The 21,868-nt window shown below is 45.7% G+C and overlaps 1 protein-coding gene across 3 annotated transcripts; it reads left to right on the top strand.

Annotated features, from left to right (window-relative positions):
- Nucleotides 1-591: 591 nt before the first annotated feature.
- On the top strand, nucleotides 592-21,565 carry pals2b (protein associated with LIN7 2, MAGUK p55 family member b). 3 transcript variants are annotated; one of them, XM_080484789.1, is made up of 14 exons: nucleotides 592-703; nucleotides 7,450-7,512; nucleotides 10,172-10,431; nucleotides 14,189-14,289; nucleotides 14,888-15,040; nucleotides 16,844-16,996; nucleotides 17,170-17,397; nucleotides 18,149-18,280; nucleotides 18,638-18,734; nucleotides 19,072-19,140; nucleotides 19,223-19,384; nucleotides 19,465-19,667; nucleotides 19,758-19,886; nucleotides 20,115-21,565. In XM_080484789.1, the coding sequence occupies exons 3-14, from the start codon at nucleotides 10,296-10,298 to the stop codon at nucleotides 20,289-20,291; spliced, it is 1,740 nt and encodes a 579-aa protein (XP_080340915.1). In that variant the 5' UTR covers nucleotides 592-703; nucleotides 7,450-7,512; nucleotides 10,172-10,295; the 3' UTR covers nucleotides 20,292-21,565. The 3 variants fall into 3 exon arrangements, with proteins under 3 accessions (XP_080340915.1, XP_080340917.1, XP_080340916.1); XM_080484791.1 differs by lacking the exon at nucleotides 10,172-10,431; XM_080484790.1 differs by lacking the exons at nucleotides 7,450-7,512; nucleotides 10,172-10,431 and having other exon boundaries at nucleotides 602-703.
- Nucleotides 21,566-21,868: the final 303 nt, after the last annotated feature.

Genomic DNA, 21,868 nt, shown 5'->3' with positions numbered 1-21,868 from the left:
TCTGACATGCACACACACTAACAGACTCATAATGTTTAAAACTTAAAGTGGCCTCCTTCAGATAAACACATCAAAAGAACCACAATTTCTTACAAACTGTGAAAAGTGGAAGGACAGTAAATAGACTGGTGCTTTGTGTGTGGTCAACATGGCATCGCTGATGGAATGTTGTACTATACTGCTTTATACAAACAAGACACGCAAAATAATGCACAGTGTATCTGTGCACTGTAATCAGAGTGGTTTGCAGGTTTGCTTGGATGGATGGATGTTGTAGCCACCCTTAACTAGTGTCCCACCTTGACGATCTCTTGCTTCAGCCCTGCCATTGGTTGCATTTAATCAACCCTGTACTTCTCCTGAGTTGATTAAGTTAGTGATCTGAATTTTTTGTGGCTGATATGAATAGCCTGCATGCATCCAACGAGGTGCTAAGTTGTATTTATATGAATGGACAGGTCTATCACTACGAAGCAAACTGAGATTACTATAGTGCACAATGTAAGCGCTCGGGGAGGGCTGTACCGCGGCCGCTATTGGTCCATTACGCATGACGTCAATCGGGAGGCGGGGCCTGCTGCGTTGATTGACGTCCTGTTCTGTGGTAGTCTGCAGCGGGACCAGGACAGACAGCTGAGGGGGGTCTGAATGTCCAACCGGGACGATCGGGGGACTCGCGCTAACTCACAGCCACACTTCACAGGTAAGTCACGGCTCGCGGTCACGAGTGACCTGCGGAGATTATGAATGCATTCATCAACTGACATCCAAACAGGAGACAAAGACACTTAACCGTGTTTGAGGTGCAGCGGCAGAGTTTGACAGGAGAGGCTCGTCCCCCCTCAGTGATCCGAACGAGCATTGTTCGGGCTCGGATCGGATCGGTGCGCTTTGGGCGCATATTGTAGACTGGGACGCGTCCTCCCCTCTTTTCCCCCCGCAGATCTAGAGGAAGGACACAGCCGATGGGGCTGTAGTAGTCGTAAGTGTGAGCACGCCACAAAGGCTCGGATGGGTAACAAAAAAATGGCCGCACGTGTGGCTCCGTCGGCGTGGATACGGTTATCTGGTCAGAGCAGCGCAAGACGCGTTTGGCACGGATGTGGCACACGGTGCAAGCGCGCGGATGTGGCGCACTGAAGCAGCCGTGCGTCAGAACCTTGGCGCGTGGGGGACGAGCTGAAAGCGCATCCAGCACGAGCGAAAAAATACTGAAGAATGTCCGGTTTGATTCCCAACAGGCTGCATGTGTGCTGCGTGACATTCATTGCACTTATTCAACACACTTCCAAACTGTGTTCATCTCACCTTTACAAACCTTTTATATAGATAAAAAAGGAAAACAAAACATGAAGAGCTGCAGGTTTTGGTGCTGACAGGAGAAGGAGGAGGAGGTTATAGGCGCCACTGTCCAGAAATGACAGTGGCGCCTATAACCGCATATAACTCGATGGGCTTTAACGAATAATCTGCGCTATTTTGTTATGATAAAATGTGATGCAAAGTCTGATCTGTAGTAGATACAATATTTTATTTTGTTGAAAACTCTCCTAAGCCCCTCTCACACTGATCGCAGAGGGTCCCGGTGGCTTGGCACAGGCTGAGCCAGACGGCTGTATTGATTTTTATTTTTTGTGCTCCTCTGAAATGTAGCAACGAGTGCACCATCTAATAATGATGCACTGACACGATGTCAGAACTACTCTGTGTGAGCACTTAATCGAAACATAAAACCATCTTACATATCACAGCGGGCGAGCAGCTCTCAATGAATCCCGGGACCTGCTTTGCTCTGAGGCGCACGGGGTCACTTGGCGAGGTTTATAAGCAGTTTATTTGCCTTGCGCGCACGTGATGGGGGAAGCCCATGATGCATGTAAGCAGCATCCTTGGGGATCCTTACTGGGAGGGGCGGCATCACTTTGCCAGACCACTAAGAAGATCTATTATAGATCTAATTTAGAGTTTATTTGTCCTCCACTCTTCCTTTCAGTTGTGTAATAATCAGATTTGTTGAATCTATTTCAACGAACAAAAGGGAGCAGGATATTGAGACACTGCAGTGCATTAGTATAAATCTGGAGTCTACGGGAAAAGACAGCTGTTCAGGACCTCTGAATCACTGACCAATGTGACCTTTCTTTTCTTCTGCTGATGTAGATGGAATAAAGCACACAGCTCGCCTTCTGCACCCTCATATGCATACTCCTCAGTGTCAGCAGGGAGGAGGGAAACAAGAATTTCAAGTTGAACGCGTGTCCCCAATGTTGGAACATAAGGGAGCTGTCAGTGAGCCATTTGAAGAGCAACACTCTGAAGCTCCTACTTTTCCATTATTAATAAACAGCTATGAGAGACATGGTTCAGTGAAAAGGGAGGGAGAGAAGAAGATATGAGTGAGCGGGATGAGCTGGAGAAACTGGAGTGACTCAAACCTCCCAGCTATGAACAACACATGTTTGAGAAATCTGTTATCAACACAACTACAGTTAAACCCCCACTGCCCTGCACCAGGCTGCTCCTCCTCACACCTCTGTGGTGGTTATAATGAGACAACGGCATCTCTCTGGGAGGAAAACGCACAACTCAAAACCAGCTTGATACAGCTGGAAAGCAGTTTGTGGTCAGAGTCATTGTCAAAACTTGAAGTCATGTTGGTGTAGTGAGTTATCTTCCAACCTCAAGGTTGGTGGTTCAATCCCGCTGAGTCCCAGGTTGCTCCCAGAGAGATAACATATTAATCATTGACAGTCAGAGCTCTAAACATTTGGATGTTGGCACAATTTTCCGCATAATGGATTTGGAACGAAACAATCAAGATGTGCTTGAGGTGCAGACTTTCCGTTGCACTTAGTAATTAAATCCCAATCAGATGAATTGTATTAATTACAACACATTTTATATGCGTTTCCCACCTTTACAGAGACTGAAGTTAATTGGACAATTGGCTGTTCAGTGTCCAGGAGTGTATAATTTCTATGTAATGTAGATACTACAAGCTGTAGCTTCAGTCTGGCAAAGAAGCTGAGTTTCATCAGAGATATTCTTTAAAAAAAAAAAAAAAGACCAGACAATCTAATTTAATCCTTATCTCTTTGCCTTATTCCCCCAATCACATCACACTTTTATAGCCGAACCATCCAACATCACACAACATCACTTTTCCCAGACTTAAACTTTGCAGTCACGGTAAGTGCTGTTGCATCACTTCTCCCTTCCTCATCCTCTCTCTCCCTTTCCCTTAATGCTAATGATGAGTAACAGGAGGCTGGGAAGATAGAGACAGACTCAGAAGAAGCAGGGTTAGATGTGCCGGGTTAGATTATGTCACAGAGTGCTCGTTATTAAGATCGCTGTGCGTTCACTGCTGAAGGGTTTTTGATGAGCTGTGTAATTATATCATCCCGAGTTATGTGGCGAAGTGCCGACATCCCACCAGCTGGAACATCACCAACAAGGAAACTGAGGTCGTTTGTGGCGATGCGTGCAAGGCGTACTGATGCAGCAAGTGATTTCAGGTAGATACCAAGTGAAGAGTATATAGATAAGAATGAACCTGCGAAAAATAGGCTGCATCGTCATAATATTCTTATGGCAACACAGTGGAAAGTGAGATTGTTCCACCAAGTTTGTCGTCACTGAAGCATCAACAACGGGAGTTACAGAGCTTTGCATGGTGGGAAAACACGATTACAGTAAATATTACGCAGATATTGATTTGCTAAGATGGCCATCTTTGGGGTAGCAGTGTAATCCTCTTACTGAGCGGCTGTGTGAACACATGGAGTGACCTACATAGGGTTTGTCTGGAGGCAGAGGGTGATGGGTGAGAGGCATGACAGGATGGGGTTGGTTATGGGAGGAGATCACTCACACACACACACACACACACACACACACACACACACACACACACACACACACACACACACACACACACACACACACACACACACACACACACACACACACACACACACACACACACACACACACACACACTGGATCACATACTCCTTCCTTGAATATCTTGTGGCCCTCGAGCATTCATTATAATACGGAACGTGTACAGTGGAAAGCCTGCAGCTCTTGACTCTAGAAAGTTTACAAATTCCTGTTTTCCCCACACTTGGCGGTTCGCTACAAGGTGAAATCTGGACTTTCAGGCAGGCCAAAGAGCTTAGTGGTGTCTTTTGTGATTCACAAGTCAGTGAGAGGAACTGGGAGTGATAGCTGTTCTCAAAGTGGGTTGCACCACAGAGCCTGCAGCCACAGGGGGCAGAGAATGGGGTTGTATGAAATATCTGGACATGAATGGAGTATAAATAGACTGTAAATTTAAAATAAATGCTACGTGTGATATCAAGTCATAGGAAGAGCCAATTTTCTAGAAGCAGTGTATATAAAGGCAGAGAGCCGGCTGATGTTTGTCCACTTTTGATAGCGTGCATATGCCCACCCACAGGTTTACAGGAGTGAGACAGCAGTGATGTTTTCTACAAAAACAAACCCTCAGACCCTACCCCCCCCCCACCCACCCCCATAATCCCTCGTCCATGAGCCGCCCATCATCTGAGTGCTTGGCAACCAGAAGCACTCAGAGGGCTTTTGTTGGCTCGTCCTTTCACACAGACCAGCCAATGGCAGCCAGGATAGCGAGTGTCCGTTCGCAGTGATTTTCCCACTGTCCCGTGAGCAGGGACGAGTGATGGACAGTAGAGGCAGTGGGACATCCGAGGAGCTCTGAGTATTTGGGATATTACCCAGTTCTTGAGACGACCTGAGTGTTTGTACATGCAAATGAGCTAATGCACAAAACTCTGAGTGTTTATTCTGTTTAAAAAAAAAAAAAAAACCTTCAGTCTGGTGTAATGGCATTGAGATACAAGTGGGATTTTAGCTGCTGTCATTATTAGAAGTGCTGCAATTATTTGGTGTTATAGTAAGAGTGGAGCAGATTGCAGAGATCTTCAGCTTCCACTTTCTCCTGTCTCTTGTCCTCATAGGCTCTCATCTCTTTTCAGTGGAGAGGCTTTTCACACAACTCAGTCTAATCTTCAAGGATTCTTCTCTTTTTCTCTACTTTTTCTTCTTCAAAACCCGCAATTTAACTTTTATCCATGTCTTGTCTTACGCTTCAAATCTTTTCCTCAGCTCCTGTGAAATTCTCCTTCTGCTAAGTTAAAGCAGCTTTCTGCCTTTTCCAGTTTCATGTTATTTGTCACGTCTGTCATCATCGGGAGCCTTGACTCGTGCTCTGTGATGCAGATAATTTGGCAAGGAACTGGGCAGAGACTTTGTCTCCATTAACATTCTTCGAAGCGATATCTTTCACTTCCAATGAGCAGGCTAACCCTGATCGTAATCTGTGTTGTGTAATGAACTGACCTCTTGCTCTCTCCTCCTCTTCCCTCCATTTTCATTTAGTTAAGGACCATTAGTGCCCGCGGGATGAATGACATTACCTCACTCAAAACAGAGCCGTGCAACCTCTCTGATGAACACGTTTCACGTGTTGCAGTCGCCTTTGTATTTCTATGGTGCTTGACAGCTTGTTATAAAGTTCAGAGGTCAGATAGACGTGGCCACGTGTGTCCAGAAGACTATAGCAGAGAAGACAGATTTCTTAATTTTTGGGCATTTCTTAGATGCTTTCACTCCCCAAGTGAGCAGACAGAATTCATGACTTTTATTGGACAGTATTTCAAAGGCCACAGTGTTTCTTCACGGCTCCAGGCAAGAGAGCCAAAGTAAAAGAGGCTGAGTGAAATGAAGCATGTAAGAGTGCTGATCTGTTACTTTGTGGGTGATTGTAGGCATCAGTTATTTGTCATAAAGACATTATTTATTTATTCTATTTGCTGGCTGGTGTTTTCTGATTGCCTACTGTATTTGTATTGTGATGGACTGGAGACCCGTCCATGGTGTTCCCTGCCCTCGCCCACAGTCAGCCTGGATCAGCTCCAGCGCCCCGCGACCCTGCGCAGGAATAAGCGGTATAGAAGATCGATGGGCGTTTTCCAATGGTTCATTTCACAGTGGGTATTGAGGGCAGGACGACTGGGTTTAGCGCTGTCAAACTTCTCCAGTTTTATTAAACTAATGTTTTAAACATTGCTCTGTGAGGCATGGGGGTGTCACGGGGGAGACTTCATCGTCACTTGAGGATGGGAGCCAGAGAAAAGGGGAATTAAAGGCCTTTGAAACTGATTTTGTTTTTATGGCTTTTGCAAAAGTTCTTTTCCCTTGGTAAAGCTTAATTGGATCACTTGAATCTCACTATTCATTCTGGTCCTTGGAAGAATTCTTTGACAAAAATCATAACTCAACGTGCTTTTATTTGCCTGTTTTGAAGCTGTCTTTCATATTTTATGGTCCTCATTAATAGGCGTGTCATGCTGTGAAGCAATACAAGCACATTTTGCAATCAGTCTGGGTTTGAGCACCTCCAGTGTGCACACACTTCATTCAAGGCAGGGTTGGTGAGGAGCTGGAGCCAAACACTGATTACGACGAATGAAAGGCAGGATACACGGTGGACAGGTCTCCAGGGTTAACGCAGTGAGACAGCCAATCACACGCCAGCTAAACACTCTGCCACTGTGAGGTGTGATCAGACAGTCCCTTCATCCATCATCTATACCTGCTCTACCCAACTTTGGATCACCAAGGGATGGAATCAATCCCCGCTGACATTGAGCGTAGCACAGAGAACATCTTGGGCAGGCACAAATAGAGAGACAAAATCTCACAAATTTACACCTAGGATCAGTTTAGAAATGCCAATTTACATAAAACATCCTCTGGATGTTCCCTTAAGTCCAAAAAACTGAGCTGACGATTGCCTCGATGTGGTCCGGGAGCATAAACACACCTGCGCAAAAAACAACATTAACCTTCATAAACGGTGAAACCTCGATATGATGCACTCAGAAGGGATCTGCAGCACGATTGTGAGCTTGCAAGTGAATATGAGAGGAAGGCTCTCCCGGCAGTGAATGCATACTGCTTTGTCATTACTTCCAGAGAATAGTGGCCATTTACTACTCGGTTGGCACCGCGCCAGCCAATGATGCAGGCACCGCTGAATAGCTTGGGACAATCAATCGTGCGGGACGACTCCGCGCATCGCTGTGAAAGAGCAACTGCCTCACTCTGCATGACGAGACTCCTATCTCACAAAAGGCAGGAACGACATAGATGGATGAGCCAGATAATCCCCGGGGGGGAAAGGGAGTCGTTATTGAGTGTGTGTGTGTGTGTGTGTGTGTGTGTGTGTGTGTGTGTGAGGGATAAGCTGGAGAATGTATCTGAATGCTCAAGTTAGGGGTATGTGAGGAATGATGAAAACTGGTGTGTTGGAATGCAAGAAGAGCTGAATATTCATGGAGTATGATGATAAGCCAGACAAAATTTCACCCGTCTCTCTCTTGTCTCTCGCTCTTCCAGGTCTTCGGAGTTGATTGATGAACATCCAGTAGGACTGTGGTTGGGCTACACCGACTGGGCTAGGTAAACGTCCTCAGTACTCACACATCAGTGACTTTGAACTCAGTTGAGCTTCAGGAGCGTTTTCAAATCTTCATTAGAATTTCAGTTTTGAGAGTTCTGATGGAAGTATAAAGTGAAAAAGTTTCAGTGTTGATGAACTGACATCTGTTTTTATTAGCTTACGGTCTATGAATCTTAGTTGGCTGTGACTGGTGGATAGTACAGCTGGTATTTTTGCCAGTAACAGATGCTCTTCGTGTGCAGATAAATATGCAGGTCACTCCTACAAAGAGATCTCTCAACATACTGCTGTGTCATTACTTGTGATGATTGTGCACATTTTAATAAAACATAGCACGCTCTTGATTTGATCGCTGTAAACTTGAGGCAAAGCAGTTTAAATCGAATCTTGTCTGACTTCCCATGATGCTCTCCTCTGGCCTGGTGTTTTGTTTTCTTCTTGTGCAGCTGCTTTGCCTCTTTTCCAACTCTGTGATATCGGTTCTCATCCTCCTCTCTTCTAAATGGGAACAATTATGTTGATGTTTTGGAGGGAAGGCTGTGTGTGTGTGCGTGTGCATGTGTGTGTGTGTGTGTGTGTGTGTGTGTGTGTGTGTGTGTGTGTGTGTGTGTGTGTGTGTGTGTGTGTGTGTGTGATTGTGAAGAACTTGTAGTTTGGTGCAAGGAATACGCCGCAGCGATTGCCAGAGGGAAAATCCTTTGCCTTCCTCCACACTTCTGTCAGAGTCAGTAGTCGAGATTTGGTGTGTTGCTGAAGGCTGTTTCAACCATCACCCGTCATCAGAGATGTCTGAACGAACTCCAGGGAGGGTGAGGGAGGGAGGGAGGGAGGGAGGGAGGGAGGGAGGGAGAGAGATAGAGATAGAGAGCGAGAGAGAGAGAGAGAGAGAGAGAGAGAGAGAGAGAGAGAGAGAGAGAGAGAGAGATCTGTAATCCCGTGCTTTCGTGGCCGGATTAAAATGGGGGAGGGGTTGACTGGTGGTGTTGAGGATGGGCTGGAGAAGAGAGGCGAGGTGGATTAAAGCTTGCAGATCCCCTCTTTGCACAGCTGTGCTGCTGTGGGAGGAGCTTAATGGACGCCCAGGGGGAGGAGCCTGTTCAAGATCTTTCTGGCTTTTGCTCCTCACAGCAAACAACAGTAACTCTCAAAACTCTAAATATCTCGTTTACACAGTGAATGAAAGTAGTTTATGTAGTTCTACTATTAGTGTAAGGAAATATCTGTCCCCGGGTCAGCTACTCAAGCACGATTGTTGACGATAAAATAGCTCAACAGCCACTGGATGCAAAGATCCATCATTGCCCTGGGGAGAAATATGCTCTTATTGTGTTGGCTCGTTGAGTTTTCACACTGCTATTAATACTACTACTAGTTTGACACTTAAATATGTGCACCATCAAATGATCAGACTTTTAATTAAACATTTGTTACATGATAAGCTTGAACCCTAGAACTAATGGACATTTTTATGAACTATAAATCAGACTATGTTGATATGATAATAGTTTAACCCGTACCAACATTATTATCTGGATTTCGCTGAATGTAACTTTAGGCACTTGCATTTCTTGCTGCTTTTCATTTCCTTGCTGTGACGTGTTGCCACATGTTTCCTAGTTGGAATCCATATAAAATGAGGCACTGAGGGGAAGAATATATATTAGGAGAAGGTTTCTGGTCATGCAGTCACTCACTGTGTCGCTTTCCCCGAAATATTCGATCTTAGGGGTGGAGGAGTTTGAACTGCAGCTCCAAAAGTGTGCATAATTCTGCCAGAACCTCGAGACTACTGACTTAGCTAGAAATTAAGTAAGGGTACGTTAATTTAAAAGGAAAGAGGGGTTGGGGGGGAGGGGGGGGGGGGTGACTCCCATTAGACCGGGGAAGGTTTTGAGGAGGTGAATGACTGCTGAGGGAATATGTACAAGGACAATCTGCTCACGCTGAGAGTTTCGGCACATTGCAGCAGCGGGTTGCTCGAACCCTGAGAGGAATTAGTGTGAATGAGAGAAAGATGGGGGAAAGAGGGAAAGAATGGGAATGTAGGGTCAGGCCCCCTTTAGTAACACTTATGTAAGATTACTTACATAATGAAACATTCAACTGGTGTGAGTGTGTGTGTGTGTGTGTGTGTGTGTGTGTGTGTGTGTGTGTGTGTGTGGGTGTAGACAAGAGGGTTAACTTGACTTTGGGTGGGGTATGGGTTTCAGCAGGAGTAGTGCTCAAGCAAGCCCAGCAGGAGAGGATTGTGGGATTATATGTGTGTGCGTGTATCTGTGTGTGTGTGTTATCAACCTATGAGGAGGAGGCAAGGGGGGGGTATGGGAAGGTATTAAAGTCAGAGCGCAGGGAGGGGACTGACAAGCATTGAATGCCTGTCCACATCTGTGTACGGCATTCAGCTTTTTACCTCTCTCTGTCTCATTTCATGCTTGTCTCTCCAAACTTCTCCACACAGCAGCTTCGGTTCTTTTTCCAGCATTTCTCGCCGCGTCTTCCCTCCTCCTCTCAGCCCCTCATTCCCCCCTCATCTCTTAATATCCGCTGATCTTAATCCCACTCTATTGTTGCTGTCTTTGTGCCTCTTCTCTTATTCATTGTCCTCAATCCCCTCTTTCTCCCCCGTTCTCTCTCTCTCTTTGTTTTTTGGGAGTTTAGAGGGTCAGCAGTACCAGGAAAACAGACGAGATTGCAGGAGAGAAGACGTAGTAGCAGAACCGCTGGTGCTTTGCTCGTGGTTAGCCTTTAGCGTATTTGTGGGAGGAAGAAGGATTGCTTGGCGATGGTCACAGCTATGGACGATTCCTGTCCCAATGGGGTGCAGGAGGCGGAGGAGGAGGTGACGCCCCCGGGACAGCCTAGCATGGAGGGAGGACCCCCGGCTGTGAGGGCCGCCCAGGAAGCAGATACGTCTGGAGGTGAGGAAAGGAGGAGGGAGGTGTGGGCTGTCACAGAATTACTAAACACAGAGACGCTGTAGCCTCTGTTTCACCTTTATATCAATGGAGGGCTTCGTAGAAGGGTTGTGTCATAGAGCAATGTGCTTGCTTCCCAATATTTGATTTTCTGATTTATCAAGCTGAGATGGGATCTGGCAGTAAGTCACAACCTCTCCCTTCTCCTATGAAAGACCATGTCAGATGATTTTAATTTGCCCATCAAGAATAACAAGGCGTACTACGATTGCAGTTATCTGCATTGATCTGAAGTGACTATTAATCATATTTTCATTGATTGTGGCCATACAGTGTGTCTGTGTCTCTGTGATGGCCTGGTGACCTCTCTATTATGCACCCTGTCCAGAGTGAGCTGAGATGATGAGGGTGAAGCAGTGTAGAAGATAATGGATGGGTCAGGGTCATTATGAAATAAAATTTGATTTGATTTGGTCTTGTTAGTAAATGCTAATGCGATTTCCCAGCAAAAACTCTCCCTTTCTCTTGAATATTTTTCTTATTCACCCACTCACTCACTTTAGTTAACATCATTGTCACATTTACTTTCAGCAAATGGTTTCTCCTGTTTTTTTCATTACTCTATCATTATTCTGTCATTGTTGCCCTTTGTGTGAGGGTCGAACTCTTTATTTCTGACTCAGTCCCAGCTGGTGATGTTACAAGTGATTACATTTTTAACATTTAACCCAATCAAAATAAATTTTTTCAGCTAACATTCATATAGTTTACCCCTTAGAATGACCAATGCAACCGTGCAACAATCGAGTTACAGTTACAAAGATGTAGGCCGACTTTGCGTCGAGCACTCGATGCAGACGTGTGCTTGACAAGTAAGAGAAGAAGCCCCTCGGACAGGATTGTGCACTGGGCCTCCAAATAGCTTAACGTGTCCCTTCTCCAAGTGCCTGTGGTTTGGGAACGCTCTGCGTTGGAGGCACTGGAGTTGTGAGACTTGCCTGTTTTCCCAGGAGGTGGTTCACTTCCTTACCCACACTTCTGAAAAACTACACAGAGCCGGGCGGCGTTATGGATGATGTGTCAGTCAAGGCGCTCCTCTGATCCTCTACTCACAAGCTAAAAAAAAAATAATAATGCCACATACAACACGGGTTGCCAGGTCTCCTCCCCAGGGATTTGTCTTGCACGCCTTGAGAAACACAGGCAGGAATGTTCAAACAGGTAGTCTCTGCTTTAGGATTCAGTGCACAGCAGGCTGGTGGGTGTAGACACAGGTAGTGGTTAGATGAGGAGAGAGACTGCAGACAAGGCTCAGAGGGAGGAATTAAAAGCAGGTGACGAGAGCGATTCATAATGTAGATGAATGGATCTGCCAGAGAAAAACTGGGTAGCACAACTGTAACCGTTAATCTTTGAGCTGTCTCTGCTTTTTCAGGCTGCAATAACTTCTAAACAGTAAAATCTCCATTTCATACTTCCCTGAGACCTTCATGTCCAGTCTCTCACTGGATCGAAGGCTTGTGTGCTTTGGGATGAGCAATGTTCAAACAAGTACACGCAGCGGGGGCCCGATTTAGGTGAGCAAACATTCCTGTGGTTGGAATGACACAGTAATGTCAGCGAGAGGGCAAAAGTCAACCCGGAGAGCACAACGATCTGGATCCAGCTGTGTCTTATTGCCTGTACGCTTCAGCCTGTGCCGACGGATTTATTCAAGTATCTCTGTAATTTTTTTTAATAATAGATCTTCTTTTGTAGCTTCTGTCTGGTGTTATTCCCTGCAACTCCTTCAGGTTATTAAGAATAAACATGAAGAATTAAAGATGGCGAAAACACAATTTTCAGTGGGTTGGACCTTGGCTTAATTGTAAATGTGCCTGTGTGAAGTCGAAGAGGCGGTGAAGCGTTTGTTTGGTTGTGTATGAGTGTGTGGGCGGGTATATGCGTGTGTGTGTGTGTGTGTGTGTGTGCGTGCGCCTTAACTACAATTACAAATCTCATCTGAAAGCTTGTGTGTGGTCCCTGCAGGAGCTCCACATAGCTTGTAAACATTATTGCAGATGTTTTCAAACTGTGGAAGGAAGTATATTGCTCCTACCAAACTGTAATGCAGCACATACTTTGTTTTTTTTACATTATATAATATTTTAAAAAAATGGTGGGATTTTCAGGCAATAGAAATATAAAAAAAAAAAAAAACAACCTTTATTAAGTGTTTGACTATACTGGGAAAAGGTGTCCCTCAGGGTAGACTCGCCTCACAGTTTAAAAACCACTTTTTTTTTTTTTTCTTCTGTATCCAAATTGGGTGTTGCATGGTTTTCTTTGTGTTGTCAGACAGCATATTAAAGAAGCTTTATAGATATACCGGCGTGATAGTCTGCCCTGCATATTTTAACCTTCCTCCCCTATTTTGTCCTTCTTTGAGAGGATCATAAATATTTAAGGTTTGTTTTTTGTTTTTTTTGCATGAGCTCTGCTGTTTATGCAGTCTGTCTGCACTCCGCGGTTATCAAGCCACAGTCAGGTCTTTGCTTCCCTCTCAGACAATTTGTTGTTTTTTTTGTTTACCAGCCTCGCTCTCTTCTGAGAGCCTGCATGCATGAAGAGTGATTGATGAGTGAGTGGAAAACAACAACACATTGTTGTGCTTTAATTGAACTGATGTGACACTTGCTTAGCAGCAAACAAGAAAAAGGAGATCAGAACTTTACCTGAAGGACAGAAATACATTAAGGTGAATTGAAAAATCACAATGAAAAAAAGTGTCAAATATCCAGATGAATGGCATGACTACAACATGCTGTAAAATAGTCAAATTAAAATTGCCATTGTCGGGCAACTTCCTCTTCTATGAGGATGGATGTTGTTCCGCGTAATAAACTCACATGTGCGTTTCCATGAGGGAAAGGTAAATGTCAGACAGCATGAGCAGCTTTTTTCCAGGTCTGCAATTACTCATGTGCCACTTTTTGAAAGAGGGGGTTGAAGTAATAAAGTATGATTTGACTTGACGACACAGGACATGGTCAGGGTTCAACTGTAATGAATGGGTTGGCCGAGAAAAATACAGAGAAGTCGACTGTATACAAGTGCTGACTGGACATGTTTATTAGTCATGCAAGTGTATAATGGCACAGGAACACATTCTCACCACCACCACTTACACACACACACACACACACATGCATAGGTTCTCAGGGCTTTAAGTGTCTTAAACGGGCTTATATGGGCTTTGAGACCCTGGCATTAGGGCGTTAGTGAGCTGACTCCAACAGTACACACCGTGCCCTCTCTCCGTTTGTGTGAACAAAATGCCAGACTCAACTGTTGGTTTGTAAAGATTTTCTTAAATCCTAAACAGGATTAAATTATGGGAGTTTTCATATTGCGCAAGATATTTAGATTAACTTCAGGTTCAGGTGAGAATATGGGGAAGGAGCAGTTGTGCAAACTCTCAGCAGCCAAGAATTGAAACTCTTGTCACTGAAGCTGTGATCATCTCGACTGCCAAAGTCATTCCGGCATGACCAGTTCACGCGTTAAAAGTTTGCTTTGCATTTTGTTTTAACCCATTTCTGATTTTCAAGCACGCTAGCCTGCCGTTGGGTCTTCTTCTCTCTCTCGGCTGCTGCAGTACTTTTTTTTTTGTTTTAACTCTGTTGCATATGTTTATGGTTTGAATGACTTTCACGCCTGGCTCACACTCCTTATCTCTCCCTCCCGTTTCCTCTGTGTGTGCGTTGCCCCGCCTGTGCAGCCATGCAGCAGGTGTTGGATAACCTGGGTGAGATTCCCACCTCCACTGGTGCCAAAGACATCGACCTGCTCTTCCTGCGCGGCATCATGGAAAGTCCCATTGTACGTTCTCTAGTCCAGGTAGCACGCACGCACACACACACACACACACACAGCTGGGGGTGAGAACACTAAGAGGTAGCCAGCTCCGAGACTCCCTGGCTGAAGTACAGTAAGGCTTTGGCCAACACCCGAGTGCCTCGCAAGCATCACAAGTCTTAATACATGCAGACTGCCAGTGAGGAAGCTTAACTCTGTCATGTTTTTTTTCCCCCACTGACAGCACTCGCATTGCAGCATGTTCACTGACTCCTTGTGTGTGATGAGTTCAGACAGAGGACGAATGTAGTGCGTCCCATTCTGTCTCTTCAGTTGCTCCCTGCAGGGCTGCGATGTGTAGAAATGACAGAGAACTAAACAAATAACAGTTTTCCCTTTAACATGAAGCAGGTAGCGACGGGCTCCCCGAGCAGCACGACGTCGCAGCACTATATTTAGAACCTAATAACATGAAAGCTCTCGCTTCCGCTCGGCAAAACTCACTTTCACTTAGTCAGTCTTCACACAGAACCCAGATAAACAGCGAGACGCCACCCTTATTTTCCTACCTGTGCGAGGAGCCCAGCCTCCCTGTCCCTGAGCATCTTTGTCTTCCCCTCAGGCTCACGAGCAGCTGGAGGAGGTGAAGCTGGAAGCCGTGCAGGACAATAACGTGGAGCTGGTGACGGAGATCCTCGGGGACATCAGCAGCCTCAAGGTGAAGGACGACAGCGCGGCTGAACTTTCCAGGATCCTCCAGGAGCCACACTTCCAGGTGAGACAGACAGGCCAAAAAAAAAAAATCATCATGTGTCCGTCACCTTTCTCTGAACAAAACTCCACCATGTCACTGGTAGAAAAAAAAATAATCTTTTTGTCAGCACTGCCTTGTCCACTGAGAGCCATAAGCTGTACTCTTCGCTCTCAACACAAAATCACCATTAACCGTGCAGATGAATCATTTATCAGGAGGAAAGATGGATTTGTAACCAGGGAACAGTGTTTGCCCTGTAGGCTCGGTGAGGAATTAAAGCCGTCCCAAGTTTCAGTGAAACCTCCTCAGACAGTGTTTGCAGTGCTTGATATTAAACTTTCTATTTCTGGATCACTGAATCAGCTCTGTACGTTGTTATTCTGCCAATTCAAAATTCTCGCACAAAACCTTACAGGCTATAGTTATTGTGATATCAGTGTACAAAACCTAAATTTCTTTAAATATTTACTGTAGAACTCAGCTCAGATCTGCAGTTTTGTGTCTTTATTGTCAGTGCATGAGTCTCACACTAACCTCCATGGCTGGACCTATCAGGAGCTTCAGGCAGACTTCACCAATATGAGTTCAGTTCCTGAGCGAAGAGCCAATCAGAGCTTTCGTGGTTTAAGCTGAAAGTTAAAACCCTGCTGACCTACTGAGGGAGATTGACAGAAAAGGCAGGAGAGATAGGAAAGGGAAACGGCTATTACGTCACATATTGAGTGTGTGAATTTGCACTCTTGTTTCCCCCACCATTACGCTGTTGGCGGTGATTGTTCACTAGATATTATAAGAAGTACAATCAGTAATTTGCGAGGAAAGACGGGTTTGGATGAGAGGTGTTGGAGGGACACTCAGCGAACTGATAATTATGTGATTAGATGAAAGCGGTAATCCATATTTGGGATTTAAGCTATTTGATGATTGGGTCTTTTTTTTTAATTTAATTTTTTTACCCTTCTTAGGGTAGCAACTAAAATACTTCTAGGTGCACTGAATGAGAGAAATGGAGGCAAAACTCCACAGTGTCTGTGTTCTAATGATAAAAGCAAAGACATTGTCCCAATTTTTTAGTCATTCTGCAAATTGTTCACACATAGCACATGTGTCAGTGTTCAATCGTAGTATTTTTTCTTATTTTATGTGGCTGTCAACATTACTAGCTTTTGGGGGGGGGGGGGGGGGGGGGTAAGAAGACACAGATTTATCCCAGAATCCAGGTTTCTGTGTTTTATGAGTTTATAGGAGATTTAATGTTTCTACACTCTGGAAACTCTTGAGGCAAGAATGCTGTGATTCCCAAAGTGGAGGTCGCGGCCCCCTGGTGGCCCACCGAGGTGTTGCTGGTTGGCCAAAAGACACTGTTTGCGTATCCCCCCCCCCATCTACTGTCTGTCTCAAACCAGTAGTTACACATCCATCTGCCAAAACATTATGAGCCTTTGGTAGCCTGATGGGGCATGACCTCTCAAGGTTTGCTGTCTACAAAATCTTAGCAGCAAATCCTTTAATTATACATTTTATTTAAGAGTTCCTTCCAGCACATTCAAGGTCAGGTGACAGCTTCACCTACCAGCGGTCATAATGCTGTGGGTGGTTGTTGTATATCAGAATGTACCAGAAGCTTTGTTTGACAGTCTGTCCTCACAGAAAGTCTCACGAGTCCATCCAAGACTTGAAAGCTCTTAATTCTGATTGTTGCATAAGTATGTTAAAATGCATGAATACAGCTGCAGAAGCCCAAAAAAATAACGTTGAGGAGGGGTTGTCGTTAGTTTGATAGTTCTAACCCATTTAATCATTGCAGCATTTTGCTTCTTTCAGTGTCTTTTGGAAGCCCACGACATTGTGGCCTCAAAGTGCTATGAGGTCCCGCCTCCAGCTGAGACGTGCAACGACGCGGCCGTGAACAGTGCTCTGATGCAGGCCGACGCCGTGCGCATGATCGGCATCCGGAAGAAGGCCGGGGAGCCGCTGGTGAGCAGACACGGGCTGGGCGGGGTTGCGTGAGCGAGTGGATGTTGCTGGACAGCAGCAGGTTAAGTACATTTGTGGCCTGGTGAATAATTAAGGGTGTGAGTGGATACAGTGGGGCTGAAGGAGTCTGTGTGTAATTGGAGGACAAATATCACTCTGCTCCTCCTCCTCAGGGTGTGACTTTTCGAGTGGAGAAAGACGACCTGGTCATCGCCAGGATCCTCCACGGCGGCATGATCGACAGGCAGGGTCTGCTCCACGTGGGCGACATCATCAAGGAAGTGAACGGCAAGGACGTGGGCAACAACCCGACGGAGCTGCAGGAGATGCTCAAAGACTGCAGCGGCGGGATCACGCTGAAGATACTGCCGAGCTACAGAGACGCCCCGGCGCCTCCGCAGGTAAACGACACGGCCGCACGGACATGATGAGCGGCAGATGTTGGGCAGCGGTGCTAGACTGGTGATCAGTCCCGTGGCCTTCCCACAATCCTCGGCGCAGGAATGTGAACCCAGGGAGCCCTATTAATAACACTCCACGTGCTATCTAGGTCACACTAGCAGTTTCTCCCTCTTACTCCAGCTTCCTGTGATGTTATGCTCCCTCACATGGAAAGTACAGTAATTTATGATATTCTTAGACACTTACCCTCCTGCAGACCGGCTTTTGGCTCCGAGGTGAAAGCACTCCCCGTCCAAAAAAAACCCCCATTTTGCATCTCGAACAAACACACATAAACCTAGAAATGCTTATAAAGGCTGAATTGAATGAAGAGCAGTAAAAGTGAATGGGGCATCGTGTTAAATCGCACCCTGCTGTGTGGCTCAGGGCGCTCTGCACACTATAGTTTACTGGCTGTGTTTTATTGCTTCCTCTGGCTGCCTGTTTAATCTAATACGTCGGCCGGAGCGCTCGCCCTCTCTGGCAAAAAGCCCGCGCGGCGGGCACAGCGTTTATTGATATCAGAGTGTGAAGGAGCCACAGTTGTCACGCAGTCGGTGTGCGAGACTTCATGCCGAGGTCAAAGCCTTTTTTTTTTTTTTTAACACCCGCACATGATTCCACATCACGCGCGCTTCAAATCCAGGGGATGCCTTTCGACATGTGTTCAAGCTGGATTGTTGCGGCGGCTCATGCATGTGTTCACGACAGGTGTACGTGCGGCCATACTTCGACTACAACCCGGCCAATGACAGCCTGATCCCGTGTCGAGAGGCCGGAATGGCCTTCGACAAAGGCGACATCCTTCAGATCGTCAACCGAGAGGACCCCAACTGGTGGCAGGTGGGCTTCTCCTTTTTTTTTTTACATTATCAGCTGCTTCGGTTTTATGATCCCACCAGATCAAACATTTCTCCTACTTAGCTCCGTGAAACGATCTCTGGTTCACTCTCACTCAGACGTCACATCCGTCAGTTCTACTGTCTGTTTCCTCCGGCTGCATCTTTGACTTCGCTTTTCACCTGTTTCCATCGGTTGTGGATGAACTGCATCGACGCACAAAGGGATCATCATTTCTGTGTTTTACTGAGCCACTCCTCACTGCTGGGGAATGAACAGAGTCGAATTAAACTCCCCTCTTAAAGCAAATGCCAAAATTAGAGTATAGATAGTAAGTCGTGATGTGTGATTTGTCCCCAGGCGTGCCACATGGTGGGCGGAGCCACGGGTCTGATACCAAGTCAGTTCTTGGAGGAGAAGAGAAAAGCTTTTGTTCCTCGAGACTTTGATGGATCAGGTTGGTGTCTGTGGTGTTAGATCGCACTGTGATACCACACCGCTGATAAACGCTGTGGATGACGCTTTCTGGGTAGAACTGAAAATCTCTCTGGTTTCTTGTTTTTCACACTGATGTTGAGAAGATAAATTGACCTTAAGTCTGTGAACGATTTGCTGCTGAACCCCCATTGCTTCTCCATTTCTTTTTACTTCTGAAAACTGATTTATGACGCTAAAGTCCTGGTGAACGCTCATGGTATTTTCCAGACAATGGTCCACGTCTGCCCTCATGTGGCCAAAGACTGTAACAGCAAAGCGGGACAATTGTTTAAATATCCTATTGTTTTATCTTGCAGGGATACTTTGTGGTACTTTAGCTGGAAAGAAGAAGAAGAAAATGATGTATTTAACAGCCAAGAATGCAGGTAAAAGATAATCCCCACTCAGCTATTGTCTTCATCATATTTTTTCTGATTCATTTCTAATAATTAAAATGTGTCTGAACAGAGTTTGACAGACATGAGCTGCAGATCTACGAGGAAGTGGCTAAAGTCCCTGCCTTCCAGAGAAAGACGCTGGTCCTCATCGGAGCTCAGGGGGTGGGCCGACGCAGCCTGAAGAACCGCCTGATGGTCCTCCATCCCACACGCTTTGGCACCACCATACCATGTAGGTCCCTGCGCTCACTGGCTCGTTCAAATCCAGCCCGCGCACAAAGAGAGTCAACATTTCACCCCGCTCTCTGCCAGACACTTCGCGGAGGGCCCGAGACGACGAGCTGGATGGGAACTCCTACCACTTCACCTCCAGGACGGAGATGGAGGTGGACGTGAAGGCCGGCCGCTTCCTGGAGCACGGAGAGTACGACGGCAACCTGTACGGCACCAAGATCGAGTCCATCCACGAGGTGGTGGCGACGGGACGCACCTGCATCCTGGATGTCAATCCTCAGGTATCAACGTGGATCATTGTTTATTGTTGTCGAGGTTTGTTGTTGTTGAAAAGACATCTCGGCAAAATCTCGTCTTCCTTCCCTCTGCAGGCCCTGAAGGTGTTGAAGACGGCGGAGTTCATGCCTTACGTGGTGTTCATCGCAGCGCCAGACTTCGATACTCTTAAGGCCATGCACAAGGCTGTGGTGGACGCCGGCATCACAACCAAGCAGCTCACGGTAATCACACTAAAATACACAGCCGCAAGCAGACCTGTGCGTGGAACTGGAATGCAGCAATAGATTACAATCACTAGTTACGGCTTTAGAAAGTTCCTGCATGTAAAAAAAACTAACTTGGTGATTTGGAAAAATAACGACTTCAGAATCTTAAAATCAGTTTTTTGTTTGTTTTCTGTGCAAACTGAGCGTCTTCACATCTCCACTGTCTGACGTGTTTTCCTGCAGGACGTGGATCTGAGGAAGACGGTTGACGAGAGCGCTCGGATCCAGAGGGCGTACAGCCACTACTTTGACCTGACCATCGTGAACGACAACCTGGACAAAGCCTTCGAGACGTTGCAGGCCGCCGTGGACAAACTGTGCAGTGAACCCCAGTGGGTCCCCGTGAACTGGGTGTACTGAGGCTCCCGCCGTCCACTCTGCGTGGGTCACACTGACTCACCAGCATGTGTGTGTGTGTGTGTTTCTGACCACAAGGGCCAAAGAAGAGGAGCAAAGGGCAGAGATACGACTGCGAAGCAACACAATGAATGAAATCCGATCGCTCTTCCTCCTCTTGGGCCTTTTTTTTTCTACTCAAACTCAAAGGGAAAGAGTGCTTATTTATTTTATAACTTTTTATGAAAGATCTTTCTATTCAATGTGGGATTCCAGTGCGAATGAAAGAAGGGGGGGGGGGGGGACAAAACATCTTGTATTGTACGTGGGCCATATTTTTGCATTAACTTATTGTCGTAGTTGAACGTCTTCTTTTGTAGCAGTTTAGGTGTTTGTGTCCGTCTTCTTCCACTGACCCAGATCTGATCACTGTAATGAGGATGAGGAGGGTGAAAAATCACACAATATGAGCAGTCATTATAAAAAAAACAAATCACACACCATCGCCATGTCTGAACAACCTGTGTAGCCGTGTTTGATTTCCAGTTAAATCCCTTAGTGTTCCTACTGCCGTGGATCAGGAAGGCGAAGCTTTGAAAAGGCCCGTTTGTGCACCAATATGTGAAAGACAACTTTATAAAGTCCTTTTTTTTTTCTTTTTTTTTTTCTTCCAACGATCAAACACTGTATGTTAATTCCGTCTAATTCTATTTTGTTTTCCACTAGTTTGTTTTTATTTTTTTTTAAATCAGTGTGGTGACTCGTAGCTTGTAGCACAACTTGATCCTCGCCGTTGTTTTTTCGGTCATCTTGTTCGTCCCGCAGTGTCACCTTCACCGTCCACACAAGCCAGCTTCTGCTGTTTGTTTGGTTTTTTTTTTGTCAATGTGGCACAAACCTGCAAAATGCCAAAGCCGTGCTCGCGCTCCAAATCATTTTCACCGTTTCTTAAATCCGACTGAAAAGAGGAAAATGGGACTTTGAATGGTTAAAACATCGAGCAAAAAACAAAACAAAAAAAAACAACAACTGTATAACTACTGTATGTCTTGTTTTTTTTTTTACTCAGAAAGCTACTGAAGTGAGAAGATTTGTTTCCATTTTAAGTTAAAAACCTTGTCTAACTTCGCGGGAAAACGATATTCTTTGCAAAACGTGCGACACGTCGCAAACCCCGAGGCGCGCCCGCCCCGACTGCCTGTTGAAGTGCGTCCGCATCAACCTCATGTCGACCGAGTTGTTTTTACATTTCTATCAGTAAAGTTATGACAAATAAAGTTTTAACAAATCTCAAGACGAGTTCATGGTTGAAGTGTGTTCATTCCCCCCCCCCCCCCACCCCACGTTTGCCACAGTTACGAGACCTGAGCCAAAAATCTACGGAAAAGCGATGGATACTGTGTAAAGCAGTACAAATAGCAGTGGACTATTCTCAGTGACAAACTGACCCTTTAAAGCAGTTGAACCGCTCGTCGGTTCATTTATTGTGGATCCAACGAAAACAACAAAGTTGTGGGAACCGATCCTTGAACCGTGTGCGTTGCATAATTGCATTAAAAAGTGCAACAAAGTGGCTCAAATCACTTCTGATGTGAGAAACG

Source organism: Lipophrys pholis, assembly GCF_963383615.2.
Source record: "Lipophrys pholis genome assembly, chromosome: 17".
Classification (NCBI taxonomy): Eukaryota; Metazoa; Chordata; class Actinopteri; order Blenniiformes; family Blenniidae; genus Lipophrys; species Lipophrys pholis.
This window is presented reverse-complemented; position numbering and strand designations above follow the sequence as displayed.